This window comes from Vicugna pacos, chromosome 2, assembly GCF_048564905.1.
Source record: "Vicugna pacos chromosome 2, VicPac4, whole genome shotgun sequence".
Taxonomy (NCBI): Eukaryota; Metazoa; Chordata; class Mammalia; order Artiodactyla; family Camelidae; genus Vicugna; species Vicugna pacos.
Genome location: NC_132988.1, coordinates 90,868,572 through 90,884,277, shown reverse-complemented (window position 1 = coordinate 90,884,277; position 15,706 = coordinate 90,868,572). Strand labels below are relative to the sequence as shown.

Sequence of the window (15,706 nt, the reverse complement as noted above, 5' to 3'; positions counted from 1 at the left end):
GCAATGAGCCACATCACCAGCCCACAGAATCATTATTTATGTTGTCCTCACCACAGTCCTGAGCAAAATGCTGAGCACATAATAAACTGAAACCAACCAATATGGGAGGAAGGGTTGTTCACCAAGTGCTACTATGCCCCTGGCGCTGTGCTGGACGCACAGGGAGTGGGAACAGTCTGCTGACGGTTTTAATAGTCTTAAATAAGACGATCTAAAGTCATATTTTAATTAAAAAATAAAGTCATGCTTAACTTATTTAATAGTCTTAAACAAGAAACAGTTATTGTTTCCCCAGAGCTCCTAATTCAAATGTGTCACTGGCCTAGCTACTTGACCTTGGACAAGTTATCTCAACCACCTGGGCCACAGCTTCCTCAACTGACAGATGGAGCATCTTCACCAACCTCCAGAATACGATAAGGTCCTGTAAGGTAACCCTTCTAAAAAAGCTTTAAAAAAATACACATGCTATATTCAATTTCTTGTAATGAGCTATAATGGAAAAGAATCTGAAAAAAAATAAACGTATGTGTATGTATAACTGAATTGCCTTGCTGTACACCTGAAACTAACATTGTAAATCGACTACACTTCTATAAAAAATAAGAATTAAAAAAAAAAACAATACTGTAGCCTCTCAACACAACAAAACCCTCTCAAATGGCACAGGTTTTACATTGCTTTTTGTTCCTGTCTCTTTTCCCATTTCCCACAATACAGAATCCAACTGCTACCATTGGACAGAACAATCCCAACTATTACCACTATATGTTCATTACTTGTATGGCTCATTCAAATGATGATTAAGGAAATTCATTCACTATTATCAAAAAGACAACAAATAACAAGTGTTGGCAAGGACATGGAGAAAGGGGAACCCTTGTGCATTGTTGGTGGAAGTGTAAATTGGTGCAGCCACATGGAAAACAGTATGGAGGTTCCTCAAAAAATGAAAAATAGAACTACCATATGATCCAAAAATTTCTTTCTGCATATTTATCCAAAGAAAACAAAAACACGAATTAGAAAAGATACATGTATCACTATTTTCACTGCAGCATCATTTATAATAACCCAGATATGGAAACAACCTAAGTGCTCATCAAGAGATGAATAAATAAAGATGCATGTGTGTGCATGTGTGCGTAAAATGGAATATTACTCAACCAAAAAAGGAATGAAATCCTGCCATTTGTGACAACATGGATGGACCTAGAGGGTATTATGCTAAGTGAAATAAGTTAGAGAAAGACAAATACTGAATGATTTCACTTATACGTGGAATCTAAAAAACAAAAGTAATGAACAAACATAACAAAAGAGAAACAGGCATAAATACAGAGAACAAATAGTGGTTGCCAGTGGGGATAGGGGTGAGGGGATGCAAGGAATAGGTGAGGAAGATTAAGAGGTACAAACCTCCGGTTTCAAAATATATGAGTCACAGGTATGAAATGTACAGTGTGGGGAATATAGTCAATAATTATGTAAGACCTTTGTATGGTGAAAGATGATAACTAGACATGGTAATCATTTTGCAATGTATTGAAATACTGAATTGCTATGTTGTGTAACTGGAACTAACAGTGTTGTAGGTCAATTATACTTCAAAAACAAACAAACAAACTCGTAGAAAAAGATCAGATTTGTGGTTACCACAGGTGGGGTGTAAGGGGAGGGGAAACTGAATGAAGAGAGTCAAAAGGCAAAAAGTTCCAGTTATAAGATAAGTAAGTACTAGGGATGTAATGTATAACACGATACATATAATTATGTTTATATACAAAATTTGTATGTTATACATGAAATTTGCTGAGAGCAAATCTCAAGAAGAAAATTTTTTCTATATCTTTAATTTTGTATCTGTATGAGTTGATGGATGTTCACTAAATTTAATATGGTAATCATTTCATGATATATATAAGTCAAATTATCATGCCGTACACCTTAAACTTACACAATGTTGTATGTCAATTATATTTCAATAAAACTGGAAGAAAAGATAAGAAAAAAGAAAATTCATTCATTTCAGAAGCATAAAAAAGAATACATTTTTACTGTGTACGTTTTAAAATAACAGTACCATTTATTCAAATGTGCATCCCAAACAGTAATGCCCTGTGTATTTTTTCATTATATTACAGATAACAGTAAGTACATACTAAATTCCTAAGTAGGACACAGGTTAGTTTTGACTCGTTGTGGCCTTTTCCCCACAACAGTTATTGAGTATTTCCTAAGTGCCATAATCAGAAAACCATAGCTATTAGAGCCTAGAGCTCCCTTTTTAACATGGGGACTCTGAGGAAGGAAAATAATAACATGGTCTGCCTCGAACCCCTGCAATTCGATTCTTCTAACTTCCATTTATTATTATGCTTTCTAAAACCACTTTGACACTTGTCAAATATTAAAGGGTGAAGTTGGGGAGGCGTGTAGGGGTGAAGGATGGACATCACTGCTGATGGCAAGACAGATTAGTTCATAAAATATGTTACGCCACCCTTTGCAGGATTCAAACATGGGTTTATGGGAGAGAAAACAAAAGAAAACAAAACTCGAGATATGTATAATCTTGGCTTTGTCGTGACCAAAATGAAAAAAATATTTACCAGGTGACTGTCACATGCTGGGCAGGATGCCGAGGGCTCCTCGGAGAGGATGAGGAGCATCTCGACCCTCCAAAAGCTTACTTCCCTTTACCCTCGGGCATCTGTTGCTCATTGCTGACAAGTGTAGCCATTCAACAGCTGGTCCCGGGTGGAGCAAAGAAAACAGCTTCCACCTTGCTAAAAAGTCAGCTCACCTGGCCAAAGCGCAGCTAATCAGGCGAAGGGAAAAACGAAAACAAAACCTCTGACACTTGAGACGGCAGCTGGGTGAGACTCGGCTGCAGGAGGCAGAACTGCAGAGACTAACGCACAGCACACGCCGAGCGCCCAACCCCAGCGACGGCTCCTCTAGCTAGGAGGGGCGAGGGGCTGTGGATCAAAGAATCCTGCAGCCTGGGAAGAGCAAATCCGCTTCTCAGGGAGCCGTGCTGTGGGGGCTGCACTCGGGTGGGCGGCGGGTTGGGGATGTGCTCCCTAGAATGAAGAAGCAGAGTGGAGACAGGGAGGTTCGTGCTCTAGTGGAGAGGGAGGTGGGCAGGGCGAGCGCTCGGTGACAGACCGAAGAGTCACGCTGCAGTGTAAAGCGAGCCTTGGGAATCCCGCCGAGGACACCAATTCCGCAGCTCTGCAGCTGGGAAGGGGTCTGCCAGGGCACCGAAAGCGGCTCTGGGAGAAGGGTTCACTAGGGATCAGTCGCGACAGCTAGACTTTCCTTGGGGGAGAGGTGGGACGGGGGATCTCTTCCCCGACACACACACACACACACACACACACACACACACACACACACACACACAAACACACACCGCCCGACCCCAGGCTGGCTCCAAGCCGTCCCCGCGCGCGCTCTCCACCCAGCCCCGTGCTGCGGCGGCCACTCACCCTCCGCGCGGGAGCGGATCTCCGACACGGTCCTCCGCATGGTGGGCATCCCGGCAGCCGCCGCAGGTGGGTCTTCCGACCAGACTCTGCACCTGTCACGGCGCCGCGCCGAGCGCTCAGCAGCCGCGCGGGCCCAGCCGTCCGCCTAGAGCTGCGCCGCTGCCGGCGCGGCCCTACCGCACCAGCAGGAGGAGGAAGAGGCAGCGAAGGTGGCGGCGACCGCAGAACTGGGCGAGCTCAGCCTGCAGCCGCGGAGGGGGCGGCCCGGGGAGGGGCGGAGCTCGGACGCCGGCGCCGGGGGAGGGGTCGTCGGAGCGCGCGCTCACTCGCTCCCGCGGAAGCGCGGCCGGGAAGGCGGGAGAGGGGCGGGGAGATACCTGGGAGAGCCCCCTCCGCCCCGCCCCGCCCCGCCCCGCCCCGCCCCGCTATGGACCGTACCACCCCTGCGGTGGGGGGGGGGAGATCAGCTACCGGCTTCTGGGCTCCGCCCAGCGGCTTCGGCTCGACCTGTCCTTCGTCAACACCTTTGCGATTCTCCCCTCTTAGCCGGAGAGGAAGGGGTGTTCTAGCTCCTGCGTCCTTGGACATCCCCTCTCGCCACCCTCTGGTTTTAATAACAATGGAGTCGCCCGTGGTCGGAAAAGTGGGGTTGGGTCTGAGTGGGCGGGAGAGAAGCCAAAGGGCCGGGGGTGACAGGGGTTAAGGGCTGGCTTGAGCAGGGACAGGGGACCGCGTGTTCGCCGCCTGGCAGGCCTCCCTGCTCCGCTGGCAGCCCTCGGGGCCTGAGCCACACTTGCTTCCTCGCGTGGCCCACGAGCAACAGGCTCTGAGGTCGCGGCTCCCCGGGCGCCGGCGCTTCTCCTGCCCGGGGTGCTCGCGTGCGTCAGGGGCCGGCCTGCGAGTGGGGTCGGCGCCTCCCGCCCGTGCGTGTTGTGCAGCCTGCGCAAGCTGTGGACTTGAAATAAAATCAACTGTTGGGTCAGGTGCTTCAAAAAGGACTTTGTTGTTTTGGGTTTTCGGTTTTAGTCAAACCTGCAGGAAGTTGGGGGCAGTAGTTTTACCTGAGAAAGGGAGAGGAATCCTAGTATAAAATCCATCTAAGTACAGTAAATTTTCCTTTGCTTCACATCCTAGAGATAATCACAACCTTGTTGCCTTTTATTTTGTGTACAGAGATCTATGCTAACAAGTTATCAAAGCAAGTTCCGTGTTTTTTATTTATCGCTTATTTCGTCTTTAAGTTATGTAAGTTTTTATGTATTTTCTGATGGGTGGCTCAGATGGCAAGAAAGGAATAAATTAAATTAGAAGCAATTTGCTTCTTCCCTCATCTTATGCTCTTCCTCCAGCACTAGATGGAAGAGCCTTACATGGAGGCCTTTTATGTAAACAGCTTTCAGGTTCTTAGGGGAGAGATCTGCACAGGCTTGAACAGAGAGAGAAGTGATTATTCCCAAGCCTCATGTAAAAATAAAATAAAACCTGCTAATAGCATCTTATCTCTATTTGTGGTATTTCCTCTGCCTCCTGCAGGTAGCATTTGCTAATCAGCACCCTGCCCTACATTAATACTGAGTCAAGCAGTCGATGCATATTTATGAAGAACCCCCTCTACTTGGCTCTGATTCAGAGGCTGGGGTTAGAACAAAGAAAATGTATTTCCAGTGTTCATGAAACATTGCAGGATAGAGCAGGTCTCAGATAAATGTGTTTGTTTCAGTGATGGTCTTGATTTGTAAGTACGGTCTTCTAAAAGTAGGAAATGAACATACAGCCTTTTTAGGACAGTCATCACGGGCACTTTTTATTCCTTCCAGGTCCAGGATCTCCTTGTACAAAGCAGACTTCCTCTGGCTCGATGAACATGAGTCTGAAAAAAAGTAAAAGGGTAAGTGCAACAAGGAAATTAAAAAAAAAAATCAGCTTTAAAATTTAGTGAACAGAAACCATAGAAAATGCAGTTCTTTTACTGTTAACAATTTAGGCATAATTGTGTATAAAGCCAGAACCAGTTTTTTTTCAAAGTCTGTGCACAGCAGCATGAATATTTCATGTATGGCAATCACCTTTGTAATTCCTATGGGCCCTCCAATGAAGTTCAATTCTGCTTATTTGCAAATAATAATTAACTGAATGGAGTTCCAGAGATAATATAGATACTGGGAATTGAACCCAGGACCTCGTGCATGCTAAGCATGCGCTCTACCACTGAGCTATTATACACTCCCCACTCACACCCAAGAACAATCTATTTAATATGTCTGTGTGTGTGTGTGTATCCCATTAACAACCCATCAGCAAAATTGACAACATACTCATACAAGAAATGACAACAGTCTCGTACACAGAGAACATTGCATGATGTAGTGTGCCCTTTCCCAAGTTGTGTTAATTGCTTTATCCACAATGGCAAGAGTATCCTGCCTAACTCGTTTCTGAAAAACCATTCATTTCCTGATTGCTGGAAATCACGTATATTTTTATTGGCTCAGAACCCTGGTTGAAGTTGAGAGTGTTGTACTAATCTGCATGGACTTGATTTCAAAGACCTCTCAGATCTTCTCATCTTCCATTGTTGTGAGAGGCACAGTGTGCCAGCCCCTGGCAAGGAACTCATGGTTCCAGCAACATGACCTTGTCACAGAATCTGTAATACAATTCAGATGTCAGCAAGATCGCTTAAAAACTTTCAGGTCCTGTGACTACACTCCTGATGGACTTAGAAAGCGAGGGTTATTGAGGGACAGCTTTTCAAAGGACCAGATTTTATCATCCTTCACAAAGTATCCATGAATGCATAACATATGTGAGGTGTGAGCCAGGGTGCTAGGTTACAGAGATACTTAATGCATTTGTGAAAGTAACCAGCAGTGTAACAAGATGACTGACACATAATGCCAAAAAGACAAAGAGCAACGACCACAAACATTAAGGGAAGGGGAGATTCCAAGAGCTGGGGTGATCAACCTAGTTGAGCTAGGTTTTGAAGTAGGGATTAAGTCTGTAGCAATGAAAAGGAGACATCATTCCAGGTAGGAATGCTTGGTATATAGTAAGTACTCAATAATGAGTTTCTAATGAATGATTAAGGTAAATGAGATGACAGAAGAGCCTCTATGTTTGGGGGAAACAAAAGAGACTAATTTGTTGTGTGCAGGGAACTCATTGGGAATCTGTACACTTTAAACAGGTGAATTGTATGGTTTGTGAATTATACTTTAATAAAGCTGCTTAAAAAATTGTCTCCAGATGTGTGAGCCACAAAAATGATCAAGTCCAGAAAGTCTAAAAGAGATGTCAGAACATATTCCTATCTTGATGTGTTTTCACTTACTAAGTACCTGGTGTTGCCTGAGTTTGTTGTTGTTGGGGACACCAAGAATTAAGAATTGGTCCTCCTTAGGAGGAACTCATGGTTAACTAGGTGAGAGAGGCATGCTCACTACTTTTCTAATTTGTAATACACTTAGAAGTGCTTTGGGAACTTAACGGCCTGAAGGTAGTTGAAGGGGTGCCTGGGAATCCTGCTTCTGATTGCAACTGAAGATTGTGAAGTTGAGAACTGTGCTGCCATGGAACACAGGTGCTGGACAACACTGGCTACTGTACTCTAAATTCTTTTGCAGAAACACAAAATAATTGAGTAAAACAATCTTAAACTTTGATAATTACATCTTTTAGTTTAAAACTGAGGTTTAGATATAACATAAAATTCTATCAATTTGCAAAACTACCTGGTTGTTTTAAGAGAAGGTGATTATTGCCTTTGGTGCATAGTTTGTGTTACGTTGATTCAATGGATGGTGTATGGTTAAGAGATTATTATGTTACTGGACTTGTAAGGCATTTTCCCCAAGTCTTCGCATCCTGATTGTTCTTTTTCTGTCACCGCCCACACCCTTCCAATGCATGAGCAAGTTCTGTAGGCTCAGTTTAAAAACATGCACACTTAATTCTATTCACGTTTCACCTCTACCGCCTTGTACAGGCCACCGTCAGCATTCACCTGAAATGGACTCCTAAGTGACCTCCCTGCTTTTACTTTTGTCACCCATTCATTGTTATTATGATGATTATTATTTTAGAACACCAATGAGTTTTATTATTATTTTAAAAACCAAATGAGTTAATGTCTATTATTATTTTAAAGCACAAGTGATTTTTATTTTAATTATTTTAAGACACAAATGAGTTTATGCCATTTCCTAAGACTTCAGTGGCTTCCCATAGCACTTGGAGTGAAACCCAAACCCTTTCTGATCCTTCCTTGCCTGCCTCTCAGACTCCTCTCCTTCTGCCCCCTGTTTGGTCCATGGCCTCCCATTGTTTCAGCCCAGCCTGGCTAATATTGCCCCACTACCCCCAGTGCCAGCCACCTCCACGTTCCCTTATTCTCTTTCGCTCATAGCATTTATCTCTGAAGTTTTCCTGTTTGTTTGCCTGTTCATGATAAATAGGTCTTGCTGTATTTGTCTTACTTATTGCAGTTTATCTAACTTTAAGAACAGTGTCTGTCACATAGCACAGGATCAATAAATATTTGTTGAATGAATGAATTAACTGAAAAAATGTGTGTACTGTGAATGATCTGGTTCCCTAAGATTAGAGACTGGAAGTAAGTCAAAGAATAGGTAGCATTTTATTGGGATAGATAATAAGTTATACCCTTCCTAAGCATAAATGCTGGACTATATTACTTTGTCATGAAATAATTTAGAACATATTTGCTATGAATTAATTGATATCAGAAAAATCTTCCGAGTACCATATTCGCTTTTATTAAAATCAAGTGATCAAACTTTAAAAACAAACTGACTTCAACCAAAATCTCTAAATTCATTGTCACTGAGTAATCCAGTCACTTATTCTTACTCATAATGATAAAATCAATACTTTCCTTTCATGCCTGTAATTCATTTCTTATGACTCTATTACCATTCCCTTTTCAAACACATTAGCAAGGTTTTTACTTCTGAGTTATAATGTCTTTAAACGTTGTTATCTTCTTCATATCCTGGGATTTTCCAACAAAAAAAAGTACAATGGTTTTTTTCTTCACTGTAATTGAAAATACTTTGTTCCTGTTTAAATGAAACAAGGTTTAAAGTGTGAATTTTTTATTATATAGAAAGATTCTTAATAGAAAACATTTAAAAATATCCTCCAGTATATTTAAAATAGTGTTCAATTCACACACAATTTTTTTAGGAAAAACATTTACTGAAATTTTTTACTCAAAAAGTGAATGAACATTCAAGGCAAAACAGTCCTAGTGTTAAGATTTGACTTCAAACTTATTATTTCAGATTGATAAGAGACTGATTAAATGGCATGATTTTTACTTTAAAATTTCCTTCCTACCAGAGCCAGGAAGTGAAAATTAATAGTTAACTAAAAGTGCCATTTCTTTTCCAAAAGTTAACAAACAACATTCCAGTAATGCTGATCCTTTGTAAAATATTGTAAAATACTTTATGAACTTTATGGATAATATATTTAGTATAACATTTTCATTAATTTTGGCATTTTAAAAAGCAGCTTTATTGAGATATAATTGACAAACAATAAACTTAACATGTTTAAACTATAGAATTTGACAAGTTTGGTGTCTACAAAGCCATCACTACATTCAAAATAATAAACATATCCATCATTTCCAGAAGTTCGTCTTGCCCCTTGGTATGGTTCTGTACAACTAGAGATACTTCTTCTTCATACATTCAGTGCAATTTATTGAGTGCCCACCAAATTCTAGAGACTGTCCTGGGTATCTGAAATTGAATGGTCAGCTAAACCAATAGGTTCTGACCCATAAAAAATTATGACACTAATCAAATAGTTATGTAAGTAAATAAATATAAAATCACAAGTGTATATCACACTCTAATGGAAAGGTAGTCTACACCTGTATGATTGTACCTCAAAGTATTTCTGGGCTCTCATACATGTATCTGGAATGCTTCAGAAATATTTATACGTACCTTTGTAATATATCTGAAAATGCACAATAACAATTTGTTTCTATTGGATGTTACGGCTTTTATCTTGAAAATGGTGTCCATATTTCTTATATGGAAAGAATTGCCAGTGAAGACTGGAAATTATTTATAATTTATTTCTTTGTTGTTAACCAGAAAGCCAATATTAGAAATGAAAAAAAAAAAAAACTCCTGAGAAAAATCTTGCTTTTTTTTTTCTTTTTTGCTGTGTCGTATTAGGTGTTATTTCAAGGGAGGAGAGGTGATAATAATGAGGTAAAAGTACAGAAAGAGGAATTTTTATCAAAAATTGAGTACAGCAGCAAATGAGATAAATAAATATGGTTATCAAATACAATTTTGTAATTCCATGACTCTTAATTTGGAAAGAATGCCAGGCTTAAACAAGATGGTGTCCTGATTAATTGAAAAAAGCCATAGCTTTCAAATATGAAACATTTACCAATTGTACTTGGCCCACTTGGGTGATATATTCTCTTCTCAGGTTCATAATTCACTGCAGCGTTTAGCAGATTTACTGGAAGATCACAATGTTGTTGTTTTTTTCCCCTCTGACCCCCCCAAAATCTCAGAAACACCATCTGCCAGAAAGAGGAATCATTTATCTCTTTGAACTCTGAGGAAATCTACCAAATGGAGAAAGAGAATCAATGCTTAACCCAAGACTACATTTTAGTATTCACCCCAAAGAAAGAAGCCAGGGGGAAAAACACTATAAAGAAAAGCTGTAAATAAGGTGAACCAACTATAGATTGAAGACTTGTAGAAGCGGACGTATTGGAGGCGAAGAGCAAAGTGAGCTAGTGCCAAGTATGAGAGCAGAGGCTTGACCTTCTGCATAGATCTGCTTGCCTATTCCAGCCTGACATGTCAGCTCCTCTGCCCTGCCTGTGCTCTCTTGTCTGTTTTTCATTCGATCTGAACTCTTAAAAATGATCTTTGCCTGTTAAGTTGGAACCTCTTTCCTCCTGTTCCTGAATCCAGGCTGTTCTGACTCCAGCTTGCTTCCCTGGCTTCCAGCAACCATATCCCCTGTAACTGAAACAGCTGTAATCTGTTGCCTGCATAGCCCCTCAAAGTTTCCAGTGCCCCTTAATTCAGTTCCATGCCTGCATCTAGCCCCTGTTGGCTTCTCCTGACTTACTTTTGATCTAAAATGACAGTGCAGGAGGAAAAGGGAGACCTATAGGTTGGGAAATACTGGGAAATAAATTTGAATAAGTACATAGGAACCAAATTATGGAGGACCATGCAGATTGCAAAGGTGATGGCATGAATGCACAAGGTGAAAGGGAGTTACAGTTGTGGCTCTAGGACACAGGATAAAACTATGTTTTAATAAGATTTTTTGTGGTGGTAATAGAATACGGAGCAAGGATTAGAAGTAAAGAGGTCAGGCTGAAGATGACAAAGATCTGTTCAATTAACAGAGGAAACGATGTTTTAAAAACTCAAGCTTGAATATAACATGAGGCATTTTAGTAATACTTAGGATGCTATGAGTAAAGGACAATAGTCTGTTTATCTAAAAAAAAGTCTTTTCTGTGTAGTTACTGATAGAAGTATAGCTATGGATACAGCTGTGTTTGATCATTTTAGATGCTGGGTTGATTTCTTATTGAACCAGAAATTCTGACATTCAAGGAGGGGAGGTTACCTCTGTTACTTTCTTTGAGAGTCCTAAGTGTATGTTATATTTGAGCACAACTCAATTAGTGGAAGTGCTTTACCGATCTTTTAATGCTACTATAGCTTTTAGTAGTCTGAAAACAAAAGTTATGATTAATCTAAAAAGCTCATTGGTATCAATCCTAATATAATGAAAAAAATGAATCAGAAGACTCTATTTGCATCTCAGTTCTGATTATTCTAGTGATTGGATCTTGAGAATGTCATTAAAAAACCCAGTTAACATGCAGGCAAACGGATTAATATACAAGTTCTACCACTTACCCACTGGTACAACTTTGGCCAAGTCACCTGACTTCTCTGTGCCTCAATCTTCTTATCTGTAAAATGGAGAATAATTATACTACGTATGCTATCCGAATGTTGTGAGAAGAACATAACATAATTTATTATGATGTACTGTACAAATTTTAGCTATTATTGTTTAGTGCACCCAACATGTTTTTCTACTCTGAGTGACATAAAACTAAATGATTTTAGGTATTAGAAGCATTTTCCTCAATATTGCCTTTCTTTGTATAGTCAAATAACATATGTATACTTAATCTATCATTCGTACGACAAATAGCAGGGATGTTGAATATGTAACTTTAATGCAGGATTCTATTTATTGGTTTCAAGAGACTTCTGGCAAGAATGCCCATTAGTAATATTTATTAAAATCTTGAAACAAGTATGTGTACTTACATCCTTTAGAATAAAGTTTGACTGCATGTAATAGAAAACCCTAAATAACAGTGACTCATGCAAAGTGAAAGTTTATTCTTTGTCATATAAAAGAAGTCTGAAGATGGGCTCCATACTGGCATCAAGGATCTAGGGTCTTCCCTTTCGGCTCTGCCGTGCTGACATATGGCTTCCATCCTCAAGGTCACCTCATGGTCCTAGCTGGCTTCTGGTGTGCCAGCCATAACATTGACACTGGGAGATGGGAAAAGGAATAAGGATAAAGAGACCCCACCATGCTGAGACAGAGCTCTTTACGTTGAAGTCTCCATAAAAGTTATGCTTATACCTTATTGGCTAGAACTTAGTCACATAGCCATACCTAGCTGAAAGGGAAGCTGGTAAATTTAGTTATTTTGTTCAACTGGTAAGGGACCTAGAGAAAATTTGAGAGTCTGATGCCAATGAGAAAGGAAAGAATGCATTTTGAGGGTAGACAGCCAGCATTCTCTGGCTTTCCCATAAATATCAGAAACCATTCTCCAGGTTGCATTATTAAAATCCTGGAGTTCTTCATGGACATAATCATGAAACTACATTCTGTTTAAATTGTGTTTTTAAATATTTATAAGAAAAAGAATTCATCTTATTTTAGAAACAGGCTTGATGAAATAGGTTTCAAATTGCTGGGGGTTAGCAAAGAATTTATTAAATGCTAATTGAATATAATATTGAATAGAGTACAGTAGAAAATAGAGATAGAAGTTGATAAAGTAATAATTTAATTAAGTTGACTTCCTGTTTCAAAGCAAATAAAATTTAAACAATATATACCAGCAAATTGAACAACTGGGAAGAAATGGGTAAATTCCTAGAAACGTACAATTAACTGAGAGTGAATCATGAAGAAATAGAAAATCTGAACAGAGTGATTACTAGCAAGGAGATTCAATCAGTAATCAAAAACCTCCCAACAAATAAAAGTCCAGGGCCAAACTGCTTCACTGATGAAGTCTATCAAACATCCAAGTAAGAACTGATACTAATTGTTCTAAAACTCTTCCAAAAGATAGAAGAGGGGGAACTCTTCCACACACATTTTAGGAGGCCAAATTTACCCTGATACCAAAAACTGGACAAGGAAGCCACAAAAAAAGAAAATAATAGCCAATATCTCTGATGAACTTAGAGGCAAAAATCCTCAGCAAAGTCTTAGCACACTGAATTTAGCAATACATCAAAAGGACTGTACAACATGATCAAATGGGATTTATTTCCCAGATGTAAAATGGTTCAATGTTTGCAAATCAGCCGGTGTGACACACCATGTTAACAAAATGAAGGATTAAAATTATATGATCTCAACAGATGCAGAAAAAGCATTTGACAAAATTTAACATCCATTTTATGATGAAAACTTTAAACAAACTCGGTATAGAGGGAACGTACTTCAGTATAATAAAGAGTATATATGACAGTCCCATAGCTAGCAGCATACTCAACAGTGACAAGCTGAAAGCTTTTCCTTGAAGATCTGGAGCAAGACAAGGCTGTCTACTCTCACCACTTTTATTCAAGATAGTGTTGGGAGTCTTAGCCAGAACAATTAGACAAGAACAAGAAAGAAAAGGCATTCAAATTGGAAAGGAAGAGGTAAAATTGTCAACATTTGCAGATGACATGATATTATAGATAGAAAACCCTGAAGACTTCATCAAAAAATGTTAGAACTAGTGAATAAATTCAATGAAGTTGCAGGCTACAAAATAAATACACAAAAATCAGTTGCATTTCTTCATACTAGTAACAGTCTATCAGAAAGAGAATTTTTAAAAACCAGTCCCAGTTATAATTGCATCAAAAAGAATAAAATACCTAGGAATAAATTTTCACCAGGCAAGTGAAAGACCTGTATATTGAAAACTACAAGACATTAATGAAAGACATTGAGGAAGAACATAAATAAATGAGAAGACATTCTGTGCTCATGAATGGGAGACTTAAATTGTTAAATTGTTCATACTACCTGAAGCAAAATACAGATTCAGTGTAATCTCTATCAAAATTCTGGTAGTATTTTTCACAGAAATAGAACAACAATCCTGGCATTTGCGTGGAACCACTAAAGACCCCAAATAGCCAAAGCAAGCTTGAGAAAGAAGAGCAAAGCTGGAAATCACATTTCTTGGTTTCAAACTAAACTGTAGTAATTAAAACAGTATGATATTGGCATGAAAACAGACACACAGATCAATGGAACAGAACAGAGAGCCCAGAAATAAACCCACACATGTGTGGTCAATTAATTTATGACAAAAGAGCCAAGAATATACAATGGCGAAAGGACAATTTCTTCAATAAATAGTGCTGGGAAAATTGGACAGCTACTTGCAAAAGAATGAAACTGGATCACTGTCTTAAATCATACACAAAAATTAACTCAAAATGAATTAAAGACTTGAGTGTAAGACCTGAAACCATAAAACTTGTGGGAGGAAACACGGGCAGTAAGTTCCTTGGCATAGGTCTTGGTGACGATTTTTTGAATCTGACACCGAAAGCAAAAGCAATGAAAGCAAAAATAAACAAATGGGACTACGTCAAACCAAAAGGTTTCTTGCACAGCAAAGGAGACCATCAACAAAATGAAAAGGCAGCCCATTGAGTAGGAGAAAACTAAAAATCATATGTCTGATAAGGGGACTAATATCCAAAATATAAAAATAACTCATACAACTCAATAGCAAGAAAACAAACAGCTCAGTTAAAAAATGGACAGAAGATCTGAATAGACATTTCCCCCCAAAGAGACAACAGGTGCATGAAAAGACGCTGAACATCATTAATCATTGGGGAAATGCAAGTCAAAATCATAATGAGGTATCACCTCACAGCTGTTAGAATGGCTATTATAAAAAGGACAAGAAATAACAAGTTTGGCAAGGAAATGGAGAAAGGGGAACCCTCATACAGCATTGGTGAGAGCGCAAATTGGTGCAACCACTGTGGGAAACAATATGCAAGTTCCTCAAAAACTTAGAAATAGAACTGCCATATAATCCAGCAATTCCACTTCTTGGTATTTATCTGAAGAAAACAGAAACACTAATTTGAAGGGCTATATGTACCTCTACTTTCATTGCATCATTGTTAACAATAGCTAAGATATGGAAACAACTTAAGTGACCATCAATGGATGAATGGATAAAGAAATTGCATATATATATATATGTATGATTGAATATTATTTAGCCATAAAAAGAATCAAAGTTTGCCATTTGTGACAACACAAATGGAATTCCGGGACATTATGCTAAATGAAATAGGTCAGACAGAGAAAGACAAGTATCACATGATCTCTCTCATATACGGAACCCAAAAACAAACAAACAAATAATAAAACACAAGTTCATAGATACAGAGATCAGACTGGTGGTTGTAAGAGGTGGGGTGTTGTGAGGGGATAGGAGAAATAGGTGAACAATTTTTTTTTATAAGTTTAAATAAAAAAAACAGAGGTGAAAGATTCACAAAGCAATGAATAAAGTAAATGATAGAATAGAAAGATCTTCTGTTTAAGTTTTTTCTCTTTTTATATGAGAAAAGGGAAAAAGCAAAGAATTAGAGGTTTCTAAACCTCTAAAGAAAGGGCAATACTAACAGCATCATGGAAACATCAGCCTTCTGGTTCTGCACAGACGGCCCTGTGAGGGAAGAGGCTCATACCACGTTAGGGAGCTACCGTGGCCGTCTTACGATGAGAGTTTTCTGTGTTCTTGTGGATGACTTTTGGATCCCCAAAAGATTATCCAAAGCAAATTTTATTTTTAAAAATTAATATTCAATGTGTTAAATTTA

The 15,706-nt window shown here is 39.2% G+C and overlaps 2 protein-coding genes across 5 annotated transcripts in view; one reads left to right on the top strand and one right to left on the bottom strand.

Moving 5' to 3' along the window:
* The window catches only part of ATP8A1 (ATPase phospholipid transporting 8A1), a 215,409-nt gene extending 211,698 nt beyond the window's left edge, over positions 1–3,711 (bottom strand). For both annotated transcript variants that reach the window (XM_006209780.4, XM_072944648.1), the window contains exon 1: positions 3,495–3,711. In XM_006209780.4, the coding sequence (XP_006209842.1) occupies positions 3,495–3,543 (49 nt within the window). In that variant the 5' untranslated portion in view covers positions 3,544–3,711. The remainder of the gene's footprint in view (positions 1–3,494) is intronic.
* A 449-nt stretch (positions 3,712–4,160) lies between these two features.
* GRXCR1 (glutaredoxin and cysteine rich domain containing 1) overlaps positions 4,161–15,706 on the top strand; it is a 298,219-nt gene continuing 286,673 nt past the window's right edge. For all 3 annotated transcript variants that reach the window (XR_012061905.1, XR_012061906.1, XR_012061908.1), the window contains exons 1-2: positions 4,161–4,477; positions 5,312–5,382. The gene's annotated coding sequence lies outside the window, so the exon portion shown is untranslated. The remainder of the gene's footprint in view (positions 4,478–5,311; positions 5,383–15,706) is intronic.